Source organism: Blennius ocellaris, assembly GCF_963422515.1.
Source record: "Blennius ocellaris genome assembly, chromosome: 11".
NCBI lineage: Eukaryota > Metazoa > Chordata > Actinopteri > Blenniiformes > Blenniidae > Blennius > Blennius ocellaris.
The window spans coordinates 17,111,987-17,125,578 of record NC_137660.1 but is presented as its reverse complement, the minus strand read 5'-3'; the positions used below and the strand labels follow the sequence as shown (position 1 = coordinate 17,125,578).

At 39.8% G+C, this 13,592-nt stretch overlaps 1 protein-coding gene across 1 annotated transcript in view; it reads left to right on the top strand.

Moving 5' to 3' along the window:
* The window catches only part of LOC308136374 (voltage-dependent calcium channel subunit alpha-2/delta-1), a 71,581-nt gene extending 59,152 nt beyond the window's left edge, over positions 1 to 12,429 (top strand). Inside the window, exons 28-39 of the mRNA XM_080504711.1 lie at positions 808 to 897; positions 985 to 1,052; positions 1,166 to 1,204; positions 1,316 to 1,387; positions 4,245 to 4,397; positions 4,667 to 4,719; positions 5,160 to 5,215; positions 5,349 to 5,478; positions 6,845 to 6,957; positions 8,041 to 8,123; positions 8,453 to 8,532; positions 10,353 to 12,429. Coding sequence (XP_080360837.1) covers positions 808 to 897; positions 985 to 1,052; positions 1,166 to 1,204; positions 1,316 to 1,387; positions 4,245 to 4,397; positions 4,667 to 4,719; positions 5,160 to 5,215; positions 5,349 to 5,478; positions 6,845 to 6,957; positions 8,041 to 8,123; positions 8,453 to 8,532; positions 10,353 to 10,389 — 974 coding nt within the window. The 3' untranslated portion in view covers positions 10,390 to 12,429. The remainder of the gene's footprint in view (positions 1 to 807; positions 898 to 984; positions 1,053 to 1,165; positions 1,205 to 1,315; positions 1,388 to 4,244; positions 4,398 to 4,666; positions 4,720 to 5,159; positions 5,216 to 5,348; positions 5,479 to 6,844; positions 6,958 to 8,040; positions 8,124 to 8,452; positions 8,533 to 10,352) is intronic.
* Positions 12,430 to 13,592: the final 1,163 nt, after the last annotated feature.

The following is a 13,592-nucleotide window of genomic DNA, read 5'->3' as shown; positions in this document are numbered from 1 at the left end:
TGCCATAGCTGACAATGTTATCAGCTCCCCACACACTGTTGCAGCCCACTGCTCTTAGTATGTTTAGTCAAGGTCAACAATGAATCAGATGGATTCAATGCAGAGATATGATTTCCCCAAGAGGGGCAATTAAGAAAAAAAATTCACAAAAACTTCATAGTTCAAATACCAGCTGGGCCTTTCTTTGTGAGGCTTCCATGTTATAATCATGTGTTCATGGGTTTCTTACGGGTACTTCGGTGTCCTCTCACAGTCCACAGACAGGCATGTGAGGTTATTTGGTGGCCCTAAATGCCATTAATGCCATTGAATATTTCTGCGTCTTTGCCCTGTGATGAACTGACATCCTCTCCAAGTTGCATTCTGCCCTTGCCCATGGTAGGCTTGAACTGGTCTCCAGCATCCCGCGACTTTGCACACGATATAAGTGATATCGACGATAGAAGGATAGACGTGGTGTAGTCGCTAGCACGCTGACCTCATAGCATGACTCATGAGTTCAATTCCAGGCTGAGCCTTTCTGTGAAACATTTGCATGTTCTCTTTGTGCGTGTGTGGTAGGTTCATTGGTGATCTTAAATTCCCCCTAAGTATTAATGGTAGTGTGTTTAACTGTGGGCTTCTTTATGTTTTACCCTGTGATGGACTGGCAACCGGTCCAAGGTGTACTCTGCCTTGCCCATTGTGAGATAGAATTGGTCCAATAAAGCAGTATTGACGCTGGATTGATGACCCTTCTGTGAATTGAACCCTTGAGCTAACCAACTTCTTTTTAACTGTTTATTGTCTACCCATTCTTCATTGCAGCAGAGGGCAGGGAGCCTGTGTCTGAGTCAGGTATTCTGGTGAGCAAAGCGGTGGACCTCATCGTGGATGAAGTCACACTCAAACCAGCAGGTCCGCCTCACTAATACCACACTGATACCACTTTGTGACGTAACATCAATGAAAAGATCTCTGCCTGTTCTGTGGTTTGTTTTGTAGTGGTGGGAGTGAAACTCAATGTCTCATTCTGGATGAACAGTTTCATAAACGCAACACTAAAACTGAATGTAAGTTGTGTTATAGAAGTGTTTTAAAAGTTAATGTGTGCAGTTTCTGATGCGTCTTATCAATTTATGTACAGTAATCACTTGTTGTCCTTTTTTCTTTTGCCTTTTTTTAGTGCAAGGATGAAATTTGTGGCTGTTTAAAGAATGATAAGGTACCACAATATAAAATGATCATGGTTTATGTAATCTTGTTTTACTTGTTGCTTTTGGTTTTTTAAATGGTTGAAATTATTACAATTTTCTTGTCTGTTTTTATCCTGTAGCACGTAGACTGCATAATACTGGATGATGGAGGATTCCTTCTCATGTCCAATCAAGACGAGTATATTACCCTGGTAAGTTATCAGCAGTTTAGCAAATCATTACATTATTATGTTCTTGTGTCAGTCTCTATTCGCGCCGACTACTTCTTCTCTTCCTCCAAGTTTTTAGTAAAATGTAAATCATTACTCAATAAAACATCTGTAGCCGCATAACTAGAAAAGGTGAAATGAAAGACTCTGCCAACAGTCGTATTTTATATTTTCATTTCTTTCTACATCTCTGTCTTTCTCTCCCTCTCCTTTTAACTTTGTCACAGTAATTCATCAGTTTCACGCAGAGGTCAAATAAAGGACATACAACTCAGCTAAGTTATGAGGATGGTCTGTTTGCTCTGAGCTGTGCTCCTGTCGGACAGCAGCACACTCATGTATCTGCTCGAGTGAAGCACTAGCCACTGGAGGAGGATCAAAGAGAAAGGCTCTGATGGGCTTTAGTCCGTCATGGAAGTTGTACTGAAGTTTGTCCCCAGTGTATGTGAGACGTCTGTTTGGCTGAATTACTCCACTTATTTTAGGCTGCCTTCGGCCCCTGTCTGTCACCGGCAGGATATATACACTGGGTTTGGAAACATTTCATGTGAGACGAGACTAGACGTCTGCTGTCTTTGATCCATTCCACCGTCACAATGTCTGACATGCAGTTTATCTTCAGGCATTTGAATAAATCCTATCTCTTTTTTTGTACTGTGACACAGCCGGTGTCTGCGAAGATCATGCACAACTTCTCTATACTCCTCGCCCTGTTAAATGATATATTATTAGCCCAGATATCTGTTCATATTCAGAGCCCTTCATCAGGATCACGATGCTCCTCTTTACTTTGTAGCTTTGCGTTTCAAACACATCAAGTGAGACTTTTGAAGCGGCTGTGGCTCAGTTGGATGATAGGCAGTCCTTCGATCAGAAAGTCATAGATTCAATTCCCAATATCCACATATCGAAGGCTCCTTGGGCAAAACATTGAACCCTAAATAGTTCCCAGCAGATGGACAGTGCCTGAAATGCTGCAGCCACGTCCATTGGTTAGTGGAGGCTCAGTTAGGAGAATGGTCGACTTTCAGTCGGATTGTTGCAAGTTTGATTCCTCATCTCTCTCTCTGTCGACATGTTGAAGTGTCCTTGAGCAAGACTCTGAAACCAAAACAGCTCCATGATGATAGATAGAGTGCCTTGCATGCCCCTATAATAATACAGTTCCCCACTGGTGCCTTGGAAAATGCTGATAAAAATGCATTTTAATTGGTCCTTGGATTCAAGTTATTCAATACTTCGAGACAAAACTTGATGTGATAATAACCTCCATCTAAATGTATACGCACACACACACACCACTCCCTACTTCAGACCAGGGCACCGAGTGATTTGACAATCCTAATCCTGATTAGAGGCCACATTTATAGAGTGATAAACCTTTGTATGCGATATCTGTGGACCACTGACTCAAGAGAATTCAAATCTTTTTACTGCCATTTTTTGTAATTAAAAAAATAAATCAGGATGTAATGCCTTTTTGTGAAATAGCACGCTGAATGAAAATGTTCTGAAAGTTAAAATGTGATGTTCTAAAAGTCCATCTCTGTGAAGTCATAGATATGTAAACATGCAGATATGTACTGTGGATACGTAGATATGCAGATATGCAATAATTTCACAAAGTAATGACACTTTGGCCCCATTTACACAGCAAAGAATACGAGTCTATCCGCAAAACTTTCTTCCCTTTTCGGGGGGGGGGGTCTGTCTACACGGCACCAGTGTGTGGATCCACTGTATCAGCAAAGTTTTTATCCCAGCTCCCAAGGTGGAAAGATTCTTTCACGGCCACTATTCCCTCCTGCAGAGATTGCCGGAGGCTATGGAGCGCATGCACATCTCTCCCCCTCCCTACGGTATCATTTCAAATCTATAGGTGTTCTACACAGCGCCATCACGTAAACGTTTGATTGCTTCCACATTAATTTGCCTGCATAACAATCCTTAGCATACAGCCAAAGTCATAAAGAAATGGATTCAGCCACAAGAAAAGAAAAAAACAAAAAAAACAATACTACAACAGATGGCATGCCTCCTACAGAGATCTGATCTGAACATCACTGAGTCTATCTTTAATAACATGAAGAGACAGATGACATTGAGGCCCGCTAAATCCACAGCAAATATGTCCTGCGAAAAATTCTCCAAAGGTTTTTGAACAACCTACCCTCAGAGTACCTTGAAAAACTGTGAGCATGAGTGCTTTGGGAAGGAAACAACCTCTGACTGCACTTACTGCCTCAGTGATTGTATTTGTAAGTTAAAAGAAATCATTCATCTCGTTTTACTGGACTAAATTCAAAATTATGATTCATTTACTCCATGAGTTGGGGAGGAATCATTTGAGTAAAGATTGCAAAAATGATTTTAACTATTAAAGTGAGCAGCTTACAAGCTGTAAACAGTCTTTTAAAAGGTGTACACGCTTTGATTACCTGAAGTCTCCTGATACTTACAGTAATGTTTGTAAAAGGTTATCTATATTTAGGGTGTGATTTCTCATGAGAGCAGGTTGTTTTGGGGAAATCTGGCATTCAACCAAGCATTACTGTGACAAAAGTGGTGTGAGTTTAGAGTTAATAGTGTAATCTGCTCAAAGCATGTGACATGACAGCTCGGTTGGTGAAGTAGATGTCTCATGATGCAGATATATACATGTTATCCCTCAACACTGTAAAAATCATTAAGAAGACATCGACTAGTGTAAGGATAAATACTTTACTCCTCCCTTTATTTTTAGTTTTGGTTTGATGAATGCAGCCAAAATATGCTATAATTTATTGGTGCTCATTCATGTTTTTGTCATCATTTTGCATGCACCTTTGATCCTACCTAGATAGGTCAGTTCTTCGGTGAAGTGGACCCTGTGCTGATGATCAACCTGGTCAATACCTCCCTGTACTCCTTCAACAAGACCTATGACTACCAGTCGGTCTGTGACCCAGAGAAAGACAGCAAGGCCGCAGCCGGACCCCGCTCCGTCTTTGTGGTTAGGTTATTCTTTCATTCTGTTGTCACTATCTGAGCTTTTTTTTTTAAATTGGTTGCACATTTGTATTTTTTGATCTGGCAGTAATACCATGACTGTGTATTACAATTGATTTCTATTTTCAGAGTCATAATATGCAATAGAAAAATATCCTCACAAGAAAAGACAAAAAAGAAAATTATTTATACATAAATACATTTTCTGAGCATCACAGATTTCATTGTCAGATTGTTTTCTTACACGAATTTCTTCTCTGGATTTGACTTCAGCCTACCATTGCAGACGTCCTCAGTATTGGCTGGTGGGCCTCCAGTGCTGCCTGGTGAGTGTGTGTGTGTGTGTGTGTGTGTGTGTGTGTGTGTGTGTGTGTGTGTGTGTGTGTGTGTGTGTGTGTGTGTGTGTGTGTGTGTGTGTGTGTGTGTGTGTGTGTGTGTGTGTGTCAGAGTGGGAGTATGCTCGTACTTTAAGGTAGGAGTTTGTATTGCGGGTGGAGCTGACATATTGTTGAGTAATGATATTGATGTAGGACAAGGGCAGTTACACAACATCATACTGCAGTGCTTTATGACAATCCATCTGCAATACAATCATCTTTTTAAAAGATAAAATAGCTGATGCACCCGCCCCCCCACCCCCGATGTTTACAACATCGGTGCCTATAACCCCAGACATATGCATGTTGCTCTGACTAAAGTCACAAAATCTTCTGAAGGTTTGTTGACTCATACATTTGACTCATCTTGTTTTTTTCTCTTCGTCTAGGTCGATACTCCAGCAGCTATTCTTCAGTTTCATGTTCCCTGACCTTCTCGAGGCGGGTAAGGACAAAACGCTCTGAAATCATTTTGATTATGAAGTACTTTGTATTTGTCTTTAGTTTTAATCCCATCACTGCATAAGTCACATTTTTTTGGTAACTTTCCAGTGTGAATGTTGTTTCTTTTTTTCTAGCGGAGTCAGCCGATGAAGACATTCCAGATGCCATGTTTAAGGAGAGCTGTATCACAGAACAGACTCAGTATTTCTTTGACAACAATGAAAGATCCTACTCAGGTGTGCTGGACTGTGGAAACTGTTCCAGGTATGTCTTCATTGTCCACTCAAATAAGGAATATTAATTAATGAGACAACCACATGTGGCTCTATCCTTTACTAGTCCTTATTGAGTATTTCTAATACAATGATGAGTACATGTATCATCTTCAGCACCAGGATCAGTTGCACTCAACATATTTACACTTAAACTTTTAACATCTACGACATAACCTTACCAGCAGAGACATTGAGGCAAAAAGTTAAAAAAAATTAAAACAAGGGAATCTGAACTTACAAAGCAATATAGCAGACGCAGGAATGCTGAGTGCATGGGAACAACTGAGACACAAGGATCGCAGCAAAACAGATGAACCATAAACAATATACAGAACAGAGGCCCAATATATAATATACTGCTGTCACCAGGCGAACGCAAACTCACAGTTTGGCCCCGGTGAAACACATCAGGGCAGGAAACAGCAATCAGACACCAGGGTAAGACAAGGAGCCTGACAGAATTCAGTTTAGAAAAAAAATCTGTCAGTAATCTGATTCTTGTGTTCTGAAAAGATCCTAGCATGTTTTTAGATTCTTTTCTCATTTGTTGCATTATTTTATGCCCTTTCTTCACATTCAAAATGTTCCACATACTGACACCTTAACTGCTCCTCAGGAAATAAATGTTGTATATTTGCAAAAACATAAAAATAAAGACCTTATGATCTGTATTCTTATTAAAGTTTAGTCATCTTGTTATTGCACCATTTTACAGGACATCCTCCTGTGTTTATTATTCCAGAAAAACATTAGTTTTCTGGCCCATCTTCGTCATACAGCCTGATTTCAAGCAGCTGAGTTTAGATCTGACACAGATTACCTTGATCTGTCAATGCCCAGAATCATAGAAGGAAGCATAAAAGCTCTTTTATCCGTTTCTTTTTCTTCTTTCCCTCATTGGATGTACATCAAACTCAGTAATTCACGTTCACGGGCCATTGCATATTTACTTTGCTCAAACCTGTTTTTTTTTTGTATTTTAAATTTTGGGCCATCTGAGGAGGTTAAATATGGCTGTAATTACTGGTTGTTACGAGCCCCAAGTGGCTGAAGCTTTACTTCCCAAATTTAAGAACTGCTGATATACAAGCTTTTATGACTTCCACAGAAAAATCCAATCCCGAAAGGAGGGAACTGTTGTCAATGTTTATTTATGTGCACATTTCCACATATACCTGCAAGCCGATGCAAAATTTGCTGTATGATTTATATGTTAATGCAGATGGCTGGAGTGTTGGATTTATTACCGCATGTAAATTGGAGCTGCATGATAACCCAACACCACAGGTATCTCACAAGCTGTGCGAATCCAGTGTAGTTGGGATGAAGTGTGCGTGGCTCTGTGTGCTTTCCAGGATGTACCGTGCTGAGAAGCTGCCAAACACCAACCTCGTGTTTCTGATCACTGATGCCAAAGCGACCTGTTTGTCATGTGACCCCAGACCGCTACGACAGGCTGAACAACCCTGTATCCTTTCAATCAACTCCTGAAAAAACAAATCAACGAGTTACACTTCCTCCAACTCCTCCATCCATCACTTGAGTGACTGAGGATCTTTAAACTGTCAATACAAGGACACACACATAAGGACTCTGCAGTAGGTCCCCTCCTGAATGTTCATGGGTGAACAGTAAACCAGGTGCACAGCATATGAACCTGGTCTCATGTTACTTCTAGACTAGTTTTCTTTGTTTAAATTCATCTGGACTACAGGCTGCCATCAAGTCGAATTAAAGTTAAGAGCCGTGGCATGTTAGCACGTATGTGTATATATGTGTTTGACAGATGTGCCTTAAATCGAGGTTCTTGCAGATGTAACAGTAAAGGTGTCATCATCTGACGTCCCCATGGGTTCAGGTTCGGGGCCTCCAGTTGCTAATAATAACACCACCACCACCACCACCACTACAAAATGCATTCAGTCACAAGATGATACACTTAATATTTACAAAAAAGAATTTGCTTCACAATGAGAGATGAACTTTGGTGGATATTTTTCATTTGTAGCTCGTTTCAGTTTGTCAGCATGCTTAATGCAATTGATAGGATCAGTGTCATTATCCCATTCACACACCCAATCACATGGGAAGGCTTCATGCAAGGTGCTCACACCCCATTTGGAGAAACTTCTGCTTTGGTGTTTTCCCCAAAAAAGTCACAGACAAGGACCGACGAGCCTTCAAATAGAAAGACGAGCCACTCACAATGCATCAACAAAGGAGTCAATTTAAATGTATTGATAAGAATAGTGTTATGTTATTAGTACCACAATCACATAATCACGAGCTAAGAAATAGGACACCAGAACAACCTTCCTATGGGGACAATTTTGTCTGAATCTGTACTTTCTTTCAAAAAGCTTCTTTGCACTTTGCAAAACAGTTGTGAGAGGTTAGAAGTTAAAGAAAGGAATGACTATGTGGGTCAAATGATGTCAAGGGGTGAGACAAAAATGATGAGCTACAGAGAAAACAAATCTAATCATTTCATTGCTGTTAAAAATGGTTAAATGCACACCGCATCGTATTGTTTTTCTGAGCGTCTGTTCAGCTGAAGGTCCAAATCCATGCGAGTTGGCTCAGAACCCCAGATACCGCAAAGGGCCAGACGTGTGTTTTGACAACAATGAAAACGTAAGTCGCAACCACACATGTGCCTGAGCGCAAAGCATATTGTTGGAACCAGCTCTGTTAGTTGGACTACACAATTGGGTCACTGTCCGTTCTGTCTGGTTCTCATCAGCCTTTTGCTTTCTGCACTGACTCAAAGCACCATCAACCACCTGTTTCAACAGTCTTTTTCATTTTCATGTTCTTCACTTCTCAGTTTGTTGTTGTTCTTATTTTCATGAATTTGGAGTGCTCACTCATTTGCTTTTCTCCCTCTTGTTTTGTGTCACCACTTGTCTTTCTGTTCTGTTTCATTACTCGGCATCCTGTTGGCTGCTGCTCTTGTCTGGTAGGATGAGCCCTTGTGCCCAATCAGCAGGAGTTGTGGTCAGAGCTCCACACCTTTCTTGTTGTTTCTGGCTCTGACGTCAGGGTCAGTGTCATCACACAGAGTCATGAAAATTGATCACAGACATGCTATGCTGCTTTCCAGTTGCCTCAGAAATACAAACTGTATTAAAGAACCAACCTCCTCAGAGTGGCGCCCTGGGTCTAAACTCAAACTTGCATAATGGCAGCATGCAGTGTGACATGTTGCCATGGAAAATATGTTACTGGTCTTCTTACAGTACATACAGTAGAAGTTGTACATCCATTTCAATATCTTGAGCTCTGCGAGATGATTATTTATGGGATGTTACAATTCAACTTTTCCGAGGAAAGTCATGCTAATCTAAGGTCGGAACTTCAAGCACAGGGAGCAACTCGAAAGCAGCATTTATCCCAAGTTCTATTGTCATGTGTACATGAAAACATGTTTCCCCTCACAATGACATTCTTACTCTGATGTCCACAGAGAATGCCAACATCAAAAATAAAATAACATACACAAAGAGTAAACGTAAAAGGGTCAAAGAGGACCGAATTTTACAAAACTAACTGTATGTACAGTGTGAAAAGAGTAGTGCAAATTATGTACGGAGATTTTATGTACAATTGAAACGGGATTAATCAGAGTAGTATGGATATGTGCAATCAATATTATTGAATTTATTCATCACTTTATTCGCTGAACAGAACATTTCCTGTTTAAGATAATGTAAAGTAAAAGAAAAAAAAATAGTTTACAGCTTTTTGCACATCATAATTTTCTTTGAATATTTTCTGTGAAATTGTTGGTAAAATGCAATAAACGCCGCCTAAACTTGAGGATTTTATTGTAGTTTAACTGATTCACATAAAATTATCTTCAAGCACTTTTTGTGTACACATTGATTTGTGTTTTTATTTATATATGCTTTATACAAAATAGCATGTTTGAGTCAAAAATGGTATAGAAGAAAAAATGCATTATATGTAAATACTCGTCAAGGTTTTTTATTAATATAAATGTGTCACTAACAAAGTCCTGGAGTATTTAAATATTTGATTATGTCTATAATGGAAGTCTTTTTAGAGAATTTGGATAGAATAAGTGCATTGGGTGCATTACTAAAACAAAAAAAGAAAGTGACTAAATCTTATTTGAGAACAGTGCATCACCACCCAGCTTTGAACAATTAAAAAGCCATCTAAATATTTGGAAAGAAGAAATATTTCCCATATCTCAGTGAACTCGGCCTTTCATTGTGTTGTGAAGCTGTACATCATACACATAACAGGCCACCAATTCATGCGCCTGCATGTTTATATAATGAGGAGGCCAAGCTGGGAAGCCAAGGGGAGGGCAGGGGTATCTGAGGAAGTGAATGGACAGAGTAAAAATGGGCTGTATCCCTTTTCCTATGTCCAGCTGTCCCATTACATTTGGCTGAGCCCCTCCAAGCAGGACAGTGTATGTCCTGGCCAGTTCATTTTGTCACTAGAGTAAACAGAGGAAGCTTCACATGGCTTTCCTGTCCTTTGAATACAGAGGAGTCCCACCTCTCTCTTCAAGGCTTGTGACATGCACGGATATCCTGAATACTCCCATCAAATTAGAAAAAGAAAAAGAAAAGAAAAGAAAAGAGGCATACACACATATGCGGAAGAAGTAAAAGGACTTGTTTGTGGGTGAAATCCCACCTTAAATATGTGATTTATTTGGGAACATGTGTAGAAAATATATTACAGTAAAATAAAGTGTTATCATGAACTGGGCCGTGTTTGTCACACCATGTGTGCATTTGCTGAAAAGCAGTATTGCATGTTAAAGAAAACTTTATCGAATGTACCATCACCCGATTTGTATTTTTTTTTTTTTTTTTTTGACAGGAGGATGATTCTGATTGTGGAGCAGGGACTTTCCTGAGGCCGAGTCTTTGGCCAGTGTTCAGTCTCCAACTGCTGCTGATGTGGCTCATCACATCCCTACAACACTCATGACCCCTACAGATACAAACACACTTACACACAGACACAATCATGCTCATTCGATTTCACAGAAGACAATAAAGTGACACCATACAAGATGTGTGCAGACTATCTGCAAAAAAAAAAAAAAAGAAAAAAAAAAGGCGTTTCTTTTGTGACAACCAGTATCGACATCTTCATTCTCCAATGCCAAAGGGTGCTCATTCATTCCCTCCTCACCAATTTCCAAACATAGAGACACGATTCTTGTGCTCAGCTGCACTCACTCCTATAATGTACTCCTCAATACTCTCCTATGGTGCAAGAGTAAGAGCTAACCAAACCCTTTAATTCTGCCTCATTTGTTTTTTCTGATGTATTTGGTGGAGGTTGATGAGTTATCCCACTATGCCAACTAAACATCAATCAAAGGATGTATGTTCACTGACAGCACTGATTTGTGTCGTTGTCAATATTGTTTGTTGCTTATTTATATTGCGTATGAATCATTATGCGGTAATGATTGTTGATTTCGGAAAACCAGTGCAACTATTAGGAATACCCCCTTGGTTTTAGTGTTTTTAATGTACCTTACCTATCTATCTATTTCATTCTTTTGTACTCAAAATCAACTAGCATTTTGTGACTGACTAGGTGTTGTATTGTAGCAGCATGTGCTCAGTACAGAGTTGAAGACAACACCAATATTTTGACACCAAAGCTTCACAGAGTACCGAGGGCCAGAGTTACAAATAGACCTACTGCAGAGATTATTCAGGTCCAGTTTATTTTCAGAAATTTCTCAGACGTGGGTGGGTCTGTATTCAAGTGATGACGTTAGCTCGATAAATAGATAAGTATCTCACTGGTAGATGAGTGAGGTCAGGGTGCACCCAGTGTGACAAACCTATTTGAATACTACAATTATGTTTGTACTCGGACTGACAGCTGTGGTTGTCGTGAGTTTGATGCATCTAATTCCCAGTGCCTACATAGTAGCTCAAACAGTCTGGTATCTGAATGAGGCAAATGCATCAGAGTTGTGTTGTGCTTCTATGTTATCGCTTGCTGCAGTCTGTCAGAGAGGGTCGCCTGTGCAGTTTTATGTTAAGAAATGGGCCAAATTTGCTGCAGCTTTTTCCTGATCTGTGTGGCCCAGACAACAGTAGAAACAACCTGTAAGTTAATTATGGGAGAGGAATATTATTTTAGTTTCTGGTCCAAACAATCCCAAACCAGACTTGAGCTTGTGTTCCAACACCTCTCTCCGTTAATCTTGCTTCTGTTCCCCTTTTCTGGTTCACCAGACTCAGGAGCCAAAATGACTTGTGAATGAGATCAGCATATCAAAATGACTGTTTCTTTGTTTCCTTCTCCGTGCTGTTCTCCTTCCTTTATGCTTGTTTCCTCTTTGTGTTGCTCAATAAGTGCTGTGAAGCAGACGCTGAAGGCTCGGCGTCCAAATGCTGCAATGTCATGGGATGAGCTTGTTCTGTGTTTGAACACTGTCTATGCCAATGATCAGCATCAGGGCCTGCTGGAGAGAACTCTGACAACACTACTACCACCACCAATGGTAACTCTGCATTGCCTTATTTCATCATATCTCATAACGATCACACCTTTTAATATGTATTTTTCTTTTCTAGTTGTTTCAAATCTAAATGTTGAGTTCTCTCCATCTCGCCTTCATGGTGACATGCTGATGTTGAGTGATCAGGTTATGCTGTCTATCAAAGTTGTGTGTTGACTTGTGTTATCCTCCGAGGGTCCCGTGTCCATCTGCAGGCATGTGCGTGTCCCTCCAATATCTGATTGTGCTTTAATACCGTACATGGAATACTCTTTTGTGGAACTTCACTAGCCTGAATAAATTTTGTATACATTTGTACACTAATACTATTTACTGTAAAAAAGAGAAAACAAGAGAAAAGAAAAATGTTTATAATATGGTGTTGATTATTGTGCAAATATAGTATATTCACAATAAAAGTGTTGTATTGTTATGGCCTGAGGTTGTTTTATTCACTCGCATGTGGCCAGCTGCATGAGCTCCACTGGGAACCAGAAAATGTCATCCTTCCTGATGAAAGATACAGCTGCTGGAAAGAGGAAAAAGCATCTGTGCTCCACTGTGTCTCTTGGTGTTTGAAGGGAAAGGTGTGAGAAGAACGGTCGCTTTGTCAGATTGCGCTTTACATATTCATTTATTTTCTCTGCTGATCTGAAATTCTGGTTTTGCCACTTGGAACATTTCTTGCTCACTTGTATTTCTGACCATATGTGGCATCTGTGATGAGTGGGATTTGTGTGGAAACTGAACAGTGCGTACCTATTATTTCAGGAATGCAGAGGTGCTTACACTACATTTACAAGGGTTATAGATTTACTACCTGCAGTTCATAATGTGCTTGCTGCAAAATGTAAATGTCTAAATTGCTTAAAGAGTTGGGGGAGGGGGGGTTAAAAATGCTACAATTAAATTTGCACCTATTTATTGTAGATTTCCCACATCAAAGACATCAAACGTATAACTGGCCTGTGCAACGTGTAACAAATCCAAAGAAAACACTGGGGGTCACACTGCTTTCATAAACATATTGGACATAACGTAGCACAGAAGCTCAAGCAGATAGTTAATTCATGTTGCAATAAATGTATTTTGAGATATATATATATATATATATATATATAAACTTAAAAAACCTTAAAACATTTTTATAAAATGTTAAAAATGAAGGCATTTCAAAGTCGCATTAACCACCACAAAAACACTTAATGGCATATTTAAAGAAAACCGCAATAGTTATTTTCCTATTCTATGCTGAGTTATAAACAACCATAAACACATAAATGCATTTTCATATGACTCGCTGAGTGAGGACAACAGAAGCAATGACAAACAGTAGAGCATAAAGAGCCTCAGTAAGCCCCGTGTTTCTAACATTATTAACACGGACAGTTCTGGTACCTCCTACCTGTCGAGGGAGTGGAAAGCCAGATGCCAACCCCAGAGTTGAAGGTGCTGTAGTTCCTGATGTACACTTAACTCGCTGGTATTTGTGTTTATCTGATGGTAATCTAAGAATCAGTTTGGCCACAGCTTGAAGTGGCGAGTATAAAAATGTTTGTTTTTCTTGGAGATGTGTCAGGCTGGGAGGT